The 18625-nt window shown below is 39.9% G+C and overlaps 1 protein-coding gene across 5 annotated transcripts in view; it reads left to right on the top strand.

Annotated features, from left to right (window-relative positions):
• Window positions 1–18625, top strand: part of LOC124162869 — a 316654-nt gene that overhangs the window by 59429 nt on the left and 238600 nt on the right. Inside the window, exon 1 of one of the 5 annotated variants that reach the window (XM_046539559.1) lies at window positions 5484–6436. The exons of the other annotated variants lie outside the window; for them this stretch is intronic. Coding sequence (XP_046395515.1) covers window positions 6415–6436 — 22 coding nt within the window. The 5' untranslated portion in view covers window positions 5484–6414. Of the gene's footprint in view, window positions 1–5483; window positions 6437–18625 lie in introns of those variants that run through there. 5 annotated transcript variants of the gene reach the window in all.

Here is an 18625-nt window from a genome sequence, read left to right as displayed (position 1 = left end):
CGTTACTACATCATTTTCAAGGTATAACTGGTTGTACCTTGAAAAAAAATTTTTTTGTGGAAAATTGCAAGTCAGTGTTTCATCAGGATGTAATTATTGTGGTATTTAACATATTTATTTATGTGAAAATTCATGAGCAGAACCGTGAACCGAGAAACGTAGGCATGATGAAGTTTACATTAACGTACAGGCATCCTGATGATGAAGGTCCTCTTAAAAAACTTTTTTCCAGTGGAGTTTTAAAGTAAACGTATGGAAAACCAAAGCCATTCTTAATAATTCATAATCATTAGTGAATTCCATGAAGTCTCGCCTAAAACAACTCAATATGTAGCGTATACACTCTTAGGTATTACAGTAGCATATAATGCGTTTTGAAGTTTGCTTATTTGACTTTACCTGTTAGTCGTTTCATTTGGCGTCTTTTGGAATTTTTTAAATGACAAAATAAGAGTTAACAATGGCTGTGTTAGGCATTATTCCTCTACTGCGTGTCGTGAATCAGGACACATCGAGTCGTAAACTGTTATCAGTTCCCATTTTGTTTTGGCGAGTTTCCCACGCGATTCAGCACCAATACCTACTTTTCACGTGTCAACTGAAGCGTTTGAGTCTACTAAGAAAATACTTATTGTGCTCGTGACATCCTTTGTTGCTACAAGAAAATCAGACTGGGCTGTATAAGCTGCATACGAACTAAACGGATGTTATATTATGCGATCAACAACTTTTCCAAGAAGTTCATTAAGTCGCCAATTTAAATTGATCAGTGTAATTTTGATTTCAGTCAATGATTGAATTTTCTATTAGCTTTGGTGTTGTGCTTACTTTTTATTTCCATCATGATTATTATTTTGTAATGAATCTTATATTAGTTGTTGTCAGAACGGCACGTGAGTGTTTTCAAGCTGTTTTCTGCCATCGCAATTTTTCTTCGTAAGGACAAACATCGCTATCGAATTAGACTTTATTTTGTGGAATCGTGGCATTATATCCGGGATTAAGTTTCCTTTTTACACGCTTTTATTTAACTCACTCTGTCTGTTTGTTTGTGTGTTTAGTTCAAAGCTTGCAATCGAAACTTCGACCACTTTCCGACTTCCAATCGATCTGAAACTTTACAGGAAGTCGTATTCCCGGTGACAATACAATATTTTACCACTTTCGAACATCTAAAATGTGTATTTTGATCATTATAAACGTATTAATTTTAAATATGGAATTTTCAACATGGCGGATTTTTTCGAAAAAAGACTAAAAAGTAGAAAATAAATACTTCTTTAAAAAAAAACTTAAAAAAAACACGCTTTTATTTCGCTTGGAACAAGTAATAAAAAAATATTTCAAAAAATGGACTAAAAAGTAAAAAAATAAAAGCGTGGGGGCCTCACCATATGGTGTCATCAGGTGTGTTCTAGATATAAAATGTAATAGAAATTTAGTGGAGTAGTATTTTTATGTAATGGAGTAATATGTTATGGTGAGGCCCCAACGCTTTTATTTTTAGTGAAAACATTATAGATTACCCAGGTTCTTTGAATTATCATTTCAAAAATTTATTAGTGAAAATATTATGGATTACCCAGGTTCTTTGAACTATTCATATAAAAATTTATTTTTTACTTTTTAGTCCATTTTTTGAAATATTTTTTATTACTTGTTCCAAGCGAAATAAAAGCGTGTTTTTTTAAAGTTTTTTTTAAGAAGTATTCATTTTTTAAATGCTATCGAATAACCATTTCCAACAAATATTTCTTTGGGAGACCAGGTTTTTCCAGCGACAGTCGGTAGGCCTCAAATAGGAGGACACATTCTGTACACTGCGAAAATTGCATCTTCTTAGTTTTTCGTTTTCTCCTCATCATAGCTTCTTTGACGAGATAGATATTTATTTTTTGAGTCGTAATTGGGAAAGAAAAACTACGGTAGCATTCCACCCGGCACACCATGGTTTATTTGTCCTTTGCCAGTTTCAACAACTCGTCACAGCTATCTAGACGTTACAAATAACATCGAACCATACCAGTCTTTCTCATGTATACCATAAACAATAGGTGGGCTTATGGAAGGAGTTGGGTGAATAGAAGTAAAGTGAATTATGAATATTGTTAGTAATGGACTAGATCAATATTTTAAAAACTGTGAGGAGGGAGATAGATTCATAAGGAATGAAGTGGTTGTTAATAGGAACGTAATAAATAGCATTTTTTTCTCTGTAAATAGGCTAAATTCCCTTATTTCAAAGTTTTCCACAAAACCCAAATTTTCTTCCATCATGTAAAGCATTAAGAGAACATCGGACTCGTGATTGTCATCAGTTTCATGCCTTGAAAACATAGTCTTGCTACCTTATTAAGGGTTTCTTATTTTCCAAATCTATCATTATTTCTTCATACATTTTCCTTCCCTTTCATTTCTCTGCCATGGAAAGAGTTCCATAAATCAACCCGACAACGTTTTATTTCACTATCAAAGTGAAACGGTTGTCAATGATTTTTCAAAAATATTTTATACCTAAATACGGGACCACGGATCGAAGTCGCTCGATTCCTTCCCCTTGTATATATCGCGGTCGAATACATAATGTTATTCTTTTCCACTTCCCATTCTTCCGACTTCCAGTCCGGCACGCCAAAATTCTTCGATCGGACGTTTCAGCGATTTCGTCATTTTTTGGCACGCGATCCTACCCTCGCGTGTTTTTTTCCTCTTTTTCTCTTAAATATATATTTTTCCCCGAGCGAGAGAGAGAGAGAAGGGCGAAAAAAAAATAGAAGGACGAAAAGATTCGGCGCGGCGCTAGTCGAGTGCTAGCTAATGCGGGCGAACTCTACTGCGTTGCCCTCTCTCGGGAAAAGGTCGAACACTCGAAAAACAGATCCCCCTCTCTTCTCGTCTCTCTCTTTGCTTCCTGCCTTCTCCTCTTCTACTTCCTCTCGCCCCCCCCCCACTCCCTTCCTGACCCTTTTTACCCTGCCACTGCTCTCTGCACGGCCCCCGTGTACGATGAGAACCCTAGCATGGATGATGGCTCCTTGCCATTTTTCGTCACATCGATGCTGTTTCGCATTCATCCCTTTCTCGATCCGATTTTTTTAAGAGGACGCATCGCTACCGCTCGAACGGTCTAATTCCCTGACGCGTAACTTGTTTTAAACTTAACCTAACTTCGTGAAAAGTTGTAGACCACGTAGATATGACCCTCGTCAAAATCGACCTCTTCCTCAAATTGGAACATTTTACTTCAATTTTTTTGTGAGGTTAGTTTATTGTATTTGCGTTTTGTATTTTTTTTTTTTTTGTAGTTTTGTCGATTATTGTTTAGTATCTTTTATGTATATCCTGAAGATTTTAACATGGTTGATTCTGTTTCAAGATAAGTTTGTAACAAATCATGCATCAGGAAACGAGACTAAATACGGCTGGTCGAGTGGGAATCATGCATTCTATTGTATGTCAATTACTTAGCGGAAATTACAATTCAAAATAAGTTCTTACTTATAACCATTCGTTGACATATTAAAAAAAAATGTTATGACTTTCGTCGCCATTGCGAGTTAAAAATTGAGATTAGACAACGCTGATCACAGATTTTACGATGAATGTAATTTGAGTTAACAATTTCCTGCAGCTTGAGTCCAGTGCTGCGTCATCTACATTTAACGAGCTATTTTTATCTTCAATTAATCTAAGCATTGTGGTTTGATCCTTCATATTATTTGTATGATCGTTATAATATGACGCACCCTCCTTTTTTAATGAATATAAGTAGTATTTATAGTCGATTGAATTGAATAATTCTGGTACTAATTTGAATATTATTATTAATACTGAACTCGGAATATGTTTATGCTTTTATAGAGAAAAATATTTTAAACTTTCACGATAAAAGTAGTAATTTTGAAGGGCAATGCGACACAATATCCCTTAGCTAGTATATTAGTTTTAACGTTATCATAGTACAATAATTATAAAATTCGTAATGTAATAAATCAATGGATTTTCGTCTTTTGGCTTTCGAATTTTTCCTTCTAAATGTTGGTTACGTGGAATACTGATGACTTGCGAGGTCCTAAGCTGCTTCATCCTGTACTTTATATTCTCACCCGGGATCTTCGAAATCGAACCTCATCCCCCGCATACATTGTTACTCTGAAAAATCTATCTTCGTGTTTTTTCTTCACATTCCCATGTAATTTACACACTCTAAGAATATTCATCTCAAATATCACATGAAAATTGGAGTAAGTATTTTTGATGGGTTTATGCAGTGGAGGTATCGAGGGTGCTCATAGAGCCGGGGAAAACCGGAATTTCCGGAAGTTTTCGTCAAGTTTTTGCGCCATATATGCTTTCGTAATAATCGTGATTTTTTAAATTAAAGCCGGTTGTTTGTTTGAAATTCAAATTTCTGCACAAATATCTTTAATCATCAATTTTCCGAGAAATTCTTTTTGTTGGCAATACTTTCTGTTATTATCTCGAAAGTCGACTCGAAAATTAATTATTTTTTCGAACGTAAGGCTTCCTCTTTCGTATTTTTGAGGCGATCACCGCGAGATGGCTTGAGATTGCCTGTAATTTCCCAGGAATCCGCCACGGTACGATTATATCTCTGGCATAGCCATGATGAATTGATTGATAGTTCTCCGCGGTGTTATTCAGATAACTTCTACCTGGCTTCACCACGCCAGAATTGTCTTTCACTGGTATCCGAACCAGCGTTTTCAGGTTGAGATCACGTAAATTTAGACGCGGTTATATCCAGATGAATTTTTATGAAATGGATTTGCGAAACTCATCAATGAACTTTGGGGTGATCCACGGTATGCTCCATATACGTGTACTCACCCGTTGGAATAACTAGAATGAGAATAATCTTCATGCTAGGAAGAAGAGAATGGGATGTATGATTTCGACGTATGAGTCTCGGCTTTCGGACGTTTCTCCGCGTTGTGTTGTTCGTAGGTGACGACATTTCTCCAGCCATCCTGCTGGCGTCTTCAGGTCAGAATATCTGAGGAGGAACGCCAGAAAGCCGTGACTCATATGGAGAAACGCCGCAGAAACCTTAGATCCAACTATGATTTCGACGTTTCCCGGCGAATGTTGTCTTGTAGTTAAACTCGGGTTGTCCTCCGTGTGAAAGATGAAACCCTGGTCAGTTTTCGAAACGGCGGCATCAATAGACTCTTTCACCAGGTGGACAGCCCGAGTTCAACCTCAAGAGAATGGAATATTTGTTGCATTGGGTTACCGTCGTATCGCCAGTGAAATATCGGGAGATCCATGTATCGAGCCGGCCCTCGGAAACCCCTCTTAGCCTCCCCTACGAGCACGTATTTCCCTCCCCCCTCCTTACCATTTCTCCTCCTCCACGCCTTACCCACTCCATCTCCATCCCTCTTACCCACACCCCTCATAACCCCTCCATTCCCTTCCCCCTCCAACTCGCCTCCGCCGTCCTCTCTCACGCGACACAGACGCATTCGCCGCTCGACTTCGCTCCGTCGTGCTTCTTTTTTTTCCTCCAACGCACACGGCGTGACTCACGCGCGTGCCACGTTACGGTGTTCTCCCACAGAAAGTGTCTGGAAGGCGGAGAGAGAGAATTATCCAGCTGGCAGGAGAAAGACCCCGTGCTCTGGGTTGTGTCGACCTCGCCAAGGCCCCCCCCCCCAGATACGGAGGAGAGGGCCCCATCGAGCTGCACAGGGCCCTTCGGGTGACGCGGGCCTCGGCGGTGACCCGCGGACTCGTTCCCCGTCTTCTTCGGTAGTTTTCGTGATACTGCTCGCAGTGCGCGCTAACTTATCCCGCGTCTGTTTGTGGTTATCCTTTCTCACGCAGTCGTCTTAAGATTTGTGCAGTGTCTTCGCTTCCAATTCATCCCCCTGCAAACTACCCTCGCTCATTTTTTTCCGTTTCCCCCTTCCCACCTCCCCAACCTCCAGCACCCGGATCCCATCTCCCCAGAGTTCTTTTTTCCGTCTCTGGATATTGAGTGAGGATCGTTTCCCGTTCGTCGCTGGAACCCTTTAAGTGTGAGTCGTAGTAATCCGCCTCTTCGCCCTCGTATCCTGTGAACGGAGCCACCGCTGCCGACGGAAAGAGGCATTCGCCTACTACATCCCTCTCGGCTCTCGTCAATCGCCTTGTTCGTCGAGTGAGAAACTGAAAACCCAGTGTCCTTCCCCTTGTTTCAGTTACGTCCGAAGTGTCTCACACACCGTGACATCTCCGCTTTGGTGGAGGGAAGAGAAGTGTTCCCTTCTATCGTTCTCTTTTGTGGCTGAAACTTGTTTTTTTTTCAATCCATCACGTCGTCGTCGTTTCTCGACTCTAGTGACCGATAGCAGCTCGCCCGACTCGTCCTTTTTGTTACACCTGAAGCAGTCCTAGAAGACAGACAACATGGTGCTCCATCGCGGAGATCGTGAGTGTTTTGTTTCTCTTTATTGTTAAAATGCCAGAAAGATCTCATACTTTCCCGGTGAATCAATTGCATCAGTGTTTCAATTTGAAGGTTGGCTCGTAATGGTGAGGGTAGAGCTCTCCCTCGTCACGGGCGTATGAATTTCACGGATTCAAGTGGGCCCTTCTTTTTCTTGCTGAAGCCTCCCTGGCACCCGATATCACTCGAAGCTTCACCTTGGATTCGAACTCGGGAACTGTCGATCAGTGGCGAAATGCTCTACCCTCTCCGCCGCTATGATCCCTTCCTCCTCCGTAGCATTAATCGGACGAAAATCTATTATGTAAATTTGCGCTTTGGCCTGTGGCCTAGAATTCGTTGAAGAATTTATGTGTAGATTTTACTCTTCGTCTTCTCTATGAAATAGATTTTTGGATTCATTCCCTAGAAATGGCATCTGAGGCTGTCTCAGGTCTCCTTACCCATTGGAAATTTCCTATTCCCGTTCACAATAGAAGACACTGAGTTATTTGCGTTACTATAAATACCGAATGATCACAGTTTCGACATCGTGACATGCTGCCCGACACCTGATCATGGCAAGTTGTCGAAACGATGGTTATTCTGCATTAAAATTGTGTCGAAATGAACGTGATTGCTGAAGCTTCTCTATATTATTTCTATACCTTGGTAGGTAGTCCAATTGTTATTCCCCTTACAGTGAGTGGCTAAGACTAAATTATGTTATGAAAATATTTTTGGGTAATTCATCTGCGTCATTTTTCGTGGATTAAAAACTGGCCTCGGTTAAGCGTTGGTTAAGTAACTGTTCATGGTAGTTTATTTTCTGATATTCAATTATGCTGATAAGGCCTCGAGTTTTCGGGCAAATTTTTTCAATAAAATTTCTCTGCTTCTCAAGAGGATGATATGGTAAATCATGAATGATGCTTATAGTTAGGAATCGCTACTCGTCGTCGAGGTTGGCATGTAACTATCACTTTGAAAACGAGGAATACTTGAGCCTCGAAACGTCCGCTATGATGGACCACCTCATCCTGAGAAATTTTTGTCCTTCTTTTTATTGATAATTAACGCTATTGTCTCTTCTGTAGGTTTCGTTGCCCAAATTATTGCGCCCGTAATGGCTTAGTGACTGCTCTGTTAATATTCTCTTGCGATGGTATTATTTGCAGGTCTCTAGCATGTGTATCGATTTCGAGTAAGTGCATCTTCTATACACTTAATCGAAATAAATTTGATGTTGTCAATGAGAATAATATGTACTCATCTAACTTCTTTTTCGTGGGTTTATCTTTACGCGATGTAATTTTTTAGGCATTAGATAGAATGGCTCTGAGCAAGGTTATTTTTTAAACATCTCTGTGGTCATTACTTGCGACCACATTTTTCGTCCCAAATTTTTTCTTCCTCCTCCTACTCTATGGATCACGGGTTCAGTCCCCGATTGAAATCCTGTGAAACAGTCGAAATTCGGATTCATTTCTTGTCTATCTTTCTTCTACGGGGAATAGCGGGGATTGTGACTCTCCCAATCTTTCCCAGATGGATCTAGAAAGTAACTGACCCCCCTTAACTTAACAGGGTATCTGTTCGGACTCTAAAAAAATATCTAGGTTTTCCCAGAAGAGACCAAATACACCCTAGGTCGCGAGATTTGGGTGTATTGGCGGGTATGGTCGGTGTGTCTCCTCAAGCAATCTGAAGTTCGAGGCCTAATGGTGGTTGCTATATTTTTTTGTTGCAAAGTTATCTAAGAGCACCACACGGAAGCGCTTGGTGTTCGTAGTTAAAGAAACTGTCTTAATTCAGTATAGCTTTATTGGAGGAGTCTGTTTAATTGCTATTTTACTGTAAAATTGAATGATGTTTTTAATATAAATTAGTCCAGGGGACTGTAGATTTCACAAATTCTACAAAAGAAAGTACCACCGGGTATTTATTTGCCAAAAGCCTTTTTCACATAACCAATAACTAAGCATGTAGACTCTTTGATGATTTCTCTTTTGTTTAAATATTTAAAACCAGTTTAAGTATTTAAAACCAGACCAGAAAATTTAATAATTATATTTGTAAATTTTATAATAACAGTAATTTGAAAAGCAGTTGTTCAAAAGTATGCCTCAAACCTCAGGTAGTACTCATTCTGAACGTAGGTATCTATTATATATATAGGTACCCTTATTGCTAGAGTTGGCAGCCAGAGATATTGCAGCCGCCCATTTTGGATTTGAGCACCCCCACTGATGGTTACTCGGCACCCTTGCCATTGGATCTACCTCCTTTCTCTCCCCAATCATTCGACAGTCGCCGCGTAATGGTTTCCAGTCTTCGGTTGCTGCCTTCCCAAAGCGATCAAACCGCCAAAATACTTAATGGAACCTCCTTGTTGGCCTCCCTTGTTTCCATGTCCCTTATCATACGTTAGGAGTGAGGCCGGTGCACAGAAGCTACACTCTGCGGCTTGCTCGTGCGGTAGACCCCAATAAATGAATCGTGTGTTCCACCACCGCCAGTTATCGGGGGCGGAACATGGTCGTTATCTTTTGGGGGAGAGCAAGGGTGGGTTGATTACTTTTTGAGGCGCCCGAGGGTCGTGCGGTACGGTGTTTTCTCTTTCCCCTATTTCTTATCTAAGTCTGCGGTTTCCCCCGTTTTGCATCGTTGCGAATCGTTATATAGCCATGGTGAAAGTAGCCATTCCGTGCCCTTAATGAATATATTTTTATTCTTCAAGGATGGATTGGTATCTTCTCACAGAATTTTTTAATCAACATTTGGAAATTTCCACAAAAACGAAACGTTTTTCGTACATTTTTGTTTTTAAGAGTGAACATATTTTTCTGGTATGAGAAAATCAGTTATGATTAATAATGTCATTATGATCTCAGTGTTTGCAAGATTTCCATGCAATAAAAAAAGCTATATTCGCAGTCACGCGCACCGGGACAAATGTTTTTACTGCTTGAATGAAATTCACTGTACGAAATTCGTTTGGCGTAGCCGGTATTCGATTTACCGAAATGTGGACGTGAGACCTAAACTTCAGGTTCTGAAAAACTAGTCTGAAATTCATGTGCGAGTGATACGACTGGTAATACGCTTGGGAGATTATAGTTCGAAACCTGGATCATACAAATGATTTTTTTCATTGTATATTTTATCAATAATGGAAATTACAGATTATTTGAGTTTTATTCCCATTTTTCATCAATTTAATATCTTCTGTATTCCACGGGTTGACAGTGTTCCATGAGTTCCTCATTGTGAACAGAAGACAACCCGCAACGAATCTTCCACTTAATCATTAGCCATAATACCTATAATTTTTGTTCGTATTCGTATACTTTCTTGACTATTTAAAGTTTTGAGCAGGAGCTAAACGATTAACGTTTTTTTATTGTAATATTGTGCTGCCATTGAATACGATTATATATATTTTTTTCACTGGTTCATGGTCTGTCATTAGAAGAAGCTTCTTCTGGACTAACCATGTCAATGTGGTGATATGGGTGTTTTTCTTTTATTCGTAAAATCCTGAAGTCTGATGCCTTGTCGAAACGGTTATTCATCTCTGTCGTTAGTCGTTCGCTTTAGTCCCTCGTAGTTGCTGCATCCCATGTTCTCCTTAATCTCGTCCAGTTACTTCTTCCTCGGCCATCCCTTGTCTTTTACTTCCCTTCAAGAATATTTTTTGCGAATTCAATTTGTCTGCTGGAATATACGATAAATTTTATTTTTCTCTTTTTCAACCCCTACAGAAATCTTGTCTCTTCTGGCTTTTGTTTTCAAACTTCCAGATATTATTTCCTTTTCATCCAGCTTGTTCTTGTATTTCTCGACCATATCCACATGTCAGCATGTCTGCTTCTTTATAATTTTCCTACATTTCAGCTTCCATTTTCATACAGCAGTATACTCTATACGATATTTTATATTTTGTCTAGTTGCTAAATTCTTACATTTACCGGCTAAAATATTTTTTTTATGTTGGGCCCGCAATGGAGGCTTGGATAGGAAATAATAATTCTTTATTTGAGAATAGTGTCAAAGTTTTATGGAATTCTTTCACCTTCATCAGGACTTATGTAGAAAACAGCAGTGAACAGCCGCAGTCCTGACGAAGGTGAATAGATTAAATGTAATGTTGACATTACCTTGAAGTGAAGAATTATTTTATCCTGACCAGCAATCCTGAAAGGACACAGCTTTGGTAAAAAAGTGGTTGATGGTAAATAAGAGTATTTCATTTTTCTTACATCCAAATTCCTGGTTTGCCTATGTTGTACAATTGTACGTATCCAGTACGTTTTCCACCTCTTTGAAGTTTCAAATTAAAAGTTTTTTTGTGTATAGGTAGATTTTCAAACATATTCCGGGGTCTTTCACAATTTTTGAGGGAGATTGGTCCTTCCAGATTACTAAATACCCAAATTCAGTGGAAAAAAGCGAAAGATATTGATTGAGAAGACCTTAACGTGCGTAATATAACTTTCATCTTTCCTAGCGCCCAGGGTATGGTGTTACCCGCCGTCTCTGGGGGCCATGTTGCCCTCTGCCCCTTGTATCTGCTCGTAATGATCTGCTCGCCCCTCAGGGACCCCTTGTGCCTCGCCGTTTCGGAATCACTGGCCCGAATTCCCTTCCCGCACAACACGATAAGGCAATCTGGCTCACGCCCCGCGCCGTGGCGGTATTTACCGACCGATGCGCGAGGAGGCGCCTGCCTCGTGGACCTCCCTCCAAGGCGTGATTTTGATTCGCATGATATCCTCGCGAAAGCCATTTTCTCAAATATTACCAAGTGTCTGCATTCAAACTTGAAGAGCCGGCATATAGTGATTTTAAACGATTTAAAAATTTCCTGTTGAATGATATTCAGGAATTCTCCACGGGCTCTACACCAGGTTAATTCAGTCGTATTGGCCGACGTTTCGGAAAACGACTTGCCTACCACTTTCAAGGCGTGGGGACTTTTTCAGACAGTAACACAGTGGAAGACAAGTCATTTTTGTAAACGTCGACCAATACAACTAAATGAGCATGGTGTAGAGCCTGAGAAGAATTCCTGAATATTGTGATTTTGTTTACGTCGAAATTAAATCGAAGCGTAATCTTAGCAGAAAAAGCTCAACTTTTGCCAAAAATTTTGTTTCTGCTTGATGTACCAATTGACGTACTAAGCTTGTTTTTGTCTCACTTTGTTGAGAAGTTAGTCTTTTGCCCAACCTTATAGCATGATCACATAATGAGATAATGTATTCATGTCCATGTCTATCAATTGCGAGTTTCATGAGCTTCTTTTCAATATTATTATGTATTTTCTCGGGCAAAATCGAGTACTAAAAACTCGGAAGTATTAATTAAAGTGTGAATGAAAGACAACGTGATTTATTCAGAGGTTGACATTTAAGCATCATCAACGTCTTCTAATCGCTGTCTATGCGGATTAGCGTCATTCTTTGCCGTTACCTAAGTCCTACTTTTGTTTCAAATCCCATGCATTAAATGCATCAACTAGATAACTCTTTTTCCCTCCCCACCTTTTTTGCTGGCATTAATTCCTCTGTCATATTGCACAGGTTTTGGTGTTTGGCAAGGCATTTCCAATGCATTTATCTGCCTTTCTTCCGTTTTTATTTTCTTTTCTTCTTTCCTAAGTCATTTACATCACGAACTGTCAATCTTATCGTAATTCCACCACCTCCTTTTCTTCATCCTTGGAATTCACATTTCCGTAACTTCCAAACGCAACTTTTCCATATTTCTCTTAGTTATACTTTCACATTCATGAAACGGTATCCTCTGTAGGAGGTCTTTCGCAAAACATTTACTTAATTCCAGTTTCACATAGCTATTTCCTAAAATATGCTTTTTATATGCTTACCTTTCTTTTCATTGCTTAGTAACTTCCATTCTCAGGTCCTAACTATGCAGTTGTAAAACTTTACAAACTCGAATCGAACTTAGATTTTCGACTCATTAAGATCTGTGGATCCCTAGTTGGCCCTGAAAATGTTTAGAAAAAATCGTTCATGTTTCAGCTATAGTTTGCCGTTTTAATAGTGTAGTCCCTTGTACAGAACAAAAAATCGCTATTGTATAGATTTATTCAAAGGTCGCCTGATTGCGGTGATTTTTATTCCTCTTTAATCCTATATTTGGCAAAATCACGTCCAACTTCGTCGAAGTCTTTCGTAATGATGGAGTGAATAATAACTACAAAAAAGTATGACCTTTATCCTGGCGTGTGTGGCCGCCGTAACGATATTTGGTGATGCTCTCGAGACCGCAGCCGATATTAGCCTACGTTCGTTTGATTGACAGGAGGCATCTGCATCCCTAGCCTTCTTTTTATCCCTTGCGGTTATTTTTTTCTCGTTCCGGCGACCTTTTTTCGTTTATTTCAGATTGATGGACGCATAAGGGAAGCCACGTAATCCCGATGTCGTATTCGTAAAAAAAATACGTTACGCATGCCAAGCCAGCGATGATGGGTCGTAACCCGATTGAGGAGGTAAGTTCGCTCCTGCGCGATTCAGAACAAATTCTTTTCGCATATGTTATTAAATAGTGTTTTGCCATCATTGGTTGCACCCATCAGTCCTTATATTTTAACAATCATTAGGTTCCAGATATTTCAACCTTAGAGCCATTTTCATTTAACTAACTCTACTTGACCACAGTTACAGCATTCATTGTTATATCAACTAAAAAAGTAGTATTCATTTAGTTAAATAGCCTTAATTTTTTATATATTGATTCCTAAGATATAAAGAGCATCATATTCGCCATAAGAATATAAGCTGTGTTATAATTTAGATTTTCAATTGTGATTTCCAGAAAATTTTGCCACGCTACTCTTTGCTTAGGCTTCGGTTGGTTAAATTCTATTCTCCTCGTTAATGAATGTCAGAGATATTTGAGTAACCGGTTTCGGAGCTATTTTTCCTGCTAACTTTAATTGACATTCGGATGTACCGTATTCTGGCTTAATCGTATGTTGGTTGTTTCTGCAATCTGTGTGCTTATATTTCTATGAATGCGGTGGTACTTGTATTCATACTTGTTAATATTTACTGAACTATGAAGAAAAGATCCCTATGACCTCAAAAACATTGTTTAAGGGGAACTTTTGTGGCAACCCAGCGTGTGGCTGTGTTTCGTTTCCGTATATATAGTGGGTAGGCACTCTTGTATTCCCCGAAATGCGAGCACCCTACTACCAACCGAACGACCCCACTAACCCTCGCAAATAAAACATCCTCCTGCTGCTCTTTTCCTCATAGATGTATGCGCGCGTGGCGATGTGTAGTATGCGTTTCCCCCTTCCCACATCGATCGATCCATCGAACGCCCCTTGCGATGGGTCGAACTCGCCACCTCTCTGTTCCCCCACTCTTCTTACTCTAGCTGGGCGGATGGCGTAGGAAAGCGGGGTTTTTCCCTGTGGCAGTATGTATGCAGCGGCCAAAATCGATGCCTGGTCGCGGTAATTCTCGATTCCGTGGAACTCTAGCTCGCTACTTCTGTCCTTCGCTTCCCGGCCGTTATGGGGGATTACCCAGAAGGAGTGTCAACTGTTGGTTCATATAGGTCGGAACGGTCGGTGGATTATTGTGGCCATTTCACAGACTCAGGGCATACGATTATGGTAGTTTTAATCTTCATTCAGGACAAAATGAAATGTGGAGGTTTCCCCGAGAATCTTAGGGAGTGCTATTTTCCTGAAAATATCACAATATGCCCTTACAAGAGTACGTAGTCGAATGACGATGCGAAAACTCTGGGCTTCCCGTGTTGTATTCCTGATTACTGTGGTTGAATCTCAGAATTTTTACCCATGTTCTTGTGGCGATGATGGTATAAGAATGGGGAAAAAATTGAAATACAGCTAAAAATATAAATGACGGGACAAGAGCTTCGTATCATGATATTATTTCATTTGTATTACTTTCTAATTATCTCGATGTCCTGGAGTGTTAGGCAACATACTTAGGATGCCCTAGCGAAAATAATCTGCTTCAGATTCGGATTGAAACAATAAATTCGTTATTTTATAGTAATAAGGCATTGATTTACAGGGAAACATTGAACTGCCAGCCGTAGAAAATCTGTTAAAAATTTGACTGTTGTCTTTTGGATTGCAAGGATCAACACTGTAAGCTATCTAGTCAGTTAAATCCTTTGTTGGGAAGATGATCCGTGTTATTATCTTTTCATTTTCTTAATCGCCATATATTTTGTTTCAATACTGGTTTCAAGTTTCATTTGGATGCCCAGGATGATAATAGGATGCTAGTATTAAATTGTGGGTCATTTTCCCGAGAGAGCAGTGGAATTGGATATAAATATTATATACTTAGACGAGTAATCAGAGGAATATGATTATATCGAGCGATGCTTCTCTGATTTCCAGCCACAGCACGCACTGCATCGTTGCCAATGTATAGACGCACGGGCTTTGTCATCAAGGTATGAATGAATTATCGTGACAACGTGGCGCGTAAGGCAGAGGGTTGGATCAGGTGTAGTGCGCGGTGTGGTTGTAAACGGTAGTGTTTAATGAAATAGTCCTGTGTTCCTGTTCTCACAATCGTCGAAATCGACATCAAAGGCGAGTGCGTACCAACCACGAATGCAAAGCAAACAACGACAACGGTGAGTCTCACGGAATTGGAGTGGAGAATTAACAATGCCAATGAAGCGTTAAAAGCAATTTTCGTGAAGCGAAGAGAAAAAAATATATACTCCAGAATGTCTCGCTCCGCGAGCATCTTTTTACCTTAACCGGGTGACTTTTTACGCGATTCTGCTGTGGGCGTGGATACACTGTTCCTCTGCTCCCTTGTGTTCCGCGCCGTGTGAAACTGTAAAAACAAAAAAAAGGAATTGGAGTGTGAGAAGAGATTTGTCACCTTCCCGGACGGACGCCCCTCGTTAGCTCTTCATCTGTTCTCTCCCCCCCCCCCCCCTCTCTCCCCCTCTCTCGTGTTTTCTTTTTTTTCATTTTCCGTGTGACTACAAAAGAGAAGCGCTTCCGCACCATCCGTCGTCTGAAACGAAAAGCGCCCCTCGCTCGTCTCTTGTCCAAAATGGGTGTCGTTGTCGTCTTTGCGAACTCATATACCTACCCACACGTCCCCACGCTCTTTTTCATTTGGGAAGGATAAGACATTAGAACTACTAGCACTACTATATATGGCTGTAGTGATCTTCTCTTTATTGTGACTAGGAAAGAAATTGAAATTAATTTTTTTCTCACTACGTGGTTTATTCGTTTTGGTGACTGGTTTCAGTGATTCATCACCTTTATCAATGGATTAATAAACCAGTCGAAGGCGATAAATGTTTTAAACGTTTTCAGAATGTTCTCTATGGTACGGAAACGCGGACTCTTAGGAAGGAGGAAGAGAGAAGGTGTTCGGGATGTGCGTGTGGAGAAGAATGGAGAAGGTGAAATGGACGAAGAGGAGGAGGAACGAGGAAGTGCTGGACTGGGTGGGTGAGGAGAGGCAGGTTTTAGATGAGATACGGAGGAGGCAGAAGGTATGAATGGAGCGAGTACCTACTGAGCGAATAGGGGATGTTGGAAACTGTGTTAGAGGGTCGAATGTTGGGTTAACGAAGGAGAGGAAGAAAAAGAGAATATGATTTTTTAATCGAATGAAAGGGGAAAGGCTAAATTTTGACTTGATGAGGGAAGTACATAAAGGATGGGTTGGCTTAAATCGAATGCCATTGGTTGCATGTTGCTGAAAGTAAACCCGGTTCTAACCACGAGTAGCTCGCTAGCATGTATTCATCCTAGGACGTATACGTCTTTCTAAACACGTGCGTAAAGCATGGTGGTGGATTGCACGGTGCCTACCAAGTATAGCAAAATTTATGCATGGCTATCAAAAAAAGTCTTGATGTTTTCGCGCGTTCTATTTATAGTAACCATAAAATTTTGTGACTATTTAAATGCATTTTTGTTACGGAAGTTTGCTTCCTATCCAGGAATGGCATTTTGTTCTAATTTTATGACAATGCCGGCTTATAATCCTGCTAATTTTCAACGTGAGTGATGAGAGAAGGAAGTATTGGTCATATAGTACCCATAAGATTGTCCGTTTGATGTAGTCGTCATTATGCATCAAAGTACTACTCGTTATTTTTTTCGGCATTAAATTCATGATTGTGAGTTTATAATTGCGAACATAAGCTTGAGCTCTCACCAAAACATGAATCTCTTAGTGTAACGCAGTCCTACAGCGAAAATGTAGTTTATACAAAATTTAAATAAGTTTACTATGTATAATTAACGTAAGTTTATCAATGATCGTTCAGTATAAAATTAAAGGATTTTTTCAAATGTATAAGCAAAAACAAAACAAAATTGTCGTAAAAAGTAAAAAGAAAAAAAGGCGATCAGTTTTCTTAGCAAGTGCAGCGGTTTATTTCACGGGTATTTAAACTCTTCTTGTCGCTGATTTTCTGATGAATGAATGACATCTTGTTAAGAATGACGTTGGCTTTTCTTTCGAAGTACATACCCACCCGGTTGCGCTGATGCCTTTTCTCTCCGCTGTGTCGAGATGTGGAAGGAGGGGGAGTGCTTTTGGGTATTTTGGTGGAGACTTAGGGGAGGGACAGCATTCTCGTTTCTGTTCTTATTCATGTGAAGGAAGAGATGGCTACCGACCGTCTTGGCGTACGTATCGATCTCGAGAGACAAGACTACGTACTTGTGCCTCAAGAGATAGGCCTTTGTGTTACGATGCAGTCGCGGTTCACGAGGGGCGATGGATAATACTTACTATTAAAATGAATGTATTTTTTTCTTAATTTCAAGGTAAACCATGTATTCATAGTGGACGAGCTTTTCCGCCAAAGCGTGTTACGGTTCGGTGTTACAATGCAGCGATTTGATATGAACTCCACGTGCATACTTACGATCTTCGATTCTATCTTTTATTCGATATTCGATTTTATCTTCATTCGATCACCATTTATTCGCTCTGTGTCTCTAAAAAAAGTTGCGATTGTATTTTGTCGATCATTGTTTTTTGAAGTTAATCATTTTGCATTTTGATTAAACTTTCCCCGAAGCTAAATAATTAGACAAGATTAGGGTAGGCCTTGCAGTTTCAACCATATTGTAGAATGGAAAATATCTATGTAAGTGGTTGAGTCATCCTAACCGAATATTTGATTGTAGGTTTGATGCACCACCGATTCCTTGTCTTTAGTTCTCGCATCCAAGTATGTTTTGTTCCTGCATCGTCTCATATGAGTGGCATTTCGTGTGTGCCCTTAGAGAGCTATGAACGAGGAGATTTAAAACCCACTATAAATTTGACAAAACTAGCTATTATTGTTGTAAATAGAAGTAAAACTGTGGCTTGTTTGTGAAATGCATTTTTCCTTCAAATTATAGTTAAGGACTAACATTTACCTTTTTGTGATTAAAGACGGTACAATGAGTCTATTATAGATGCGGTATAATATATACACCATTATTTAAATACTTTTTCAGTGCTTGGGCTAGTTTTGAATTCAGCGTTTCTGTGGCCATAATCAGTTTAGTGCTTTATTCAACCGCGACATATGGTCTTTGAATGTTTGAATTTCACGATCACAGAGCATTTTTCGCCGACGGTCGATGTTATTCGTCGAAGTGGGCTTTCAATCCCTGGTATATAGAAGATAGACAGATATATGGTTCTTTAGCATCGTTCCTTTTCGTATAATATAGCATTTCTCTTCCTTTGCAAAGAGATATAAGGAGAGAGAATGAGAGCAGACTTCATTTTGTGTCTTTCTCCTTGAGTGTACTTATTTCCTCCGGGAATTGCCGTCCCAAGCACCCCTTCTTCTCGTATTATTCCCATCAGAGTAAGAATGGATGGGGTTGAAGAGCGATTGAATTCAATCTTGCGCATGCGCTACTAAGATTGTGCTACTACTGCGTGACTAACCCCGCCCCTCTGGTCTTACTTCAACAATCACTTACCCCATGATCCAACGCGACGGTTTGTTTTGAAAAGTGAAGGTAGAGCTCGCCCCGCACTAAACCATTGGAGTTTTAAATTCAAAAATTCATAGTAGGAGGGATAGTTCCTTTCCTGGGCTACATTGACGTTGAGAATATATTTTTTTGTCCGTATCCATCGGCTTTGAACCCTGTGCATGGATCGAGGACCT

This window comes from Ischnura elegans, chromosome 7, assembly GCF_921293095.1.
Source record: "Ischnura elegans chromosome 7, ioIscEleg1.1, whole genome shotgun sequence".
NCBI classification, from domain to species: Eukaryota; Metazoa; Arthropoda; class Insecta; order Odonata; family Coenagrionidae; genus Ischnura; species Ischnura elegans.
This window is presented reverse-complemented; position numbering and strand designations above follow the sequence as displayed.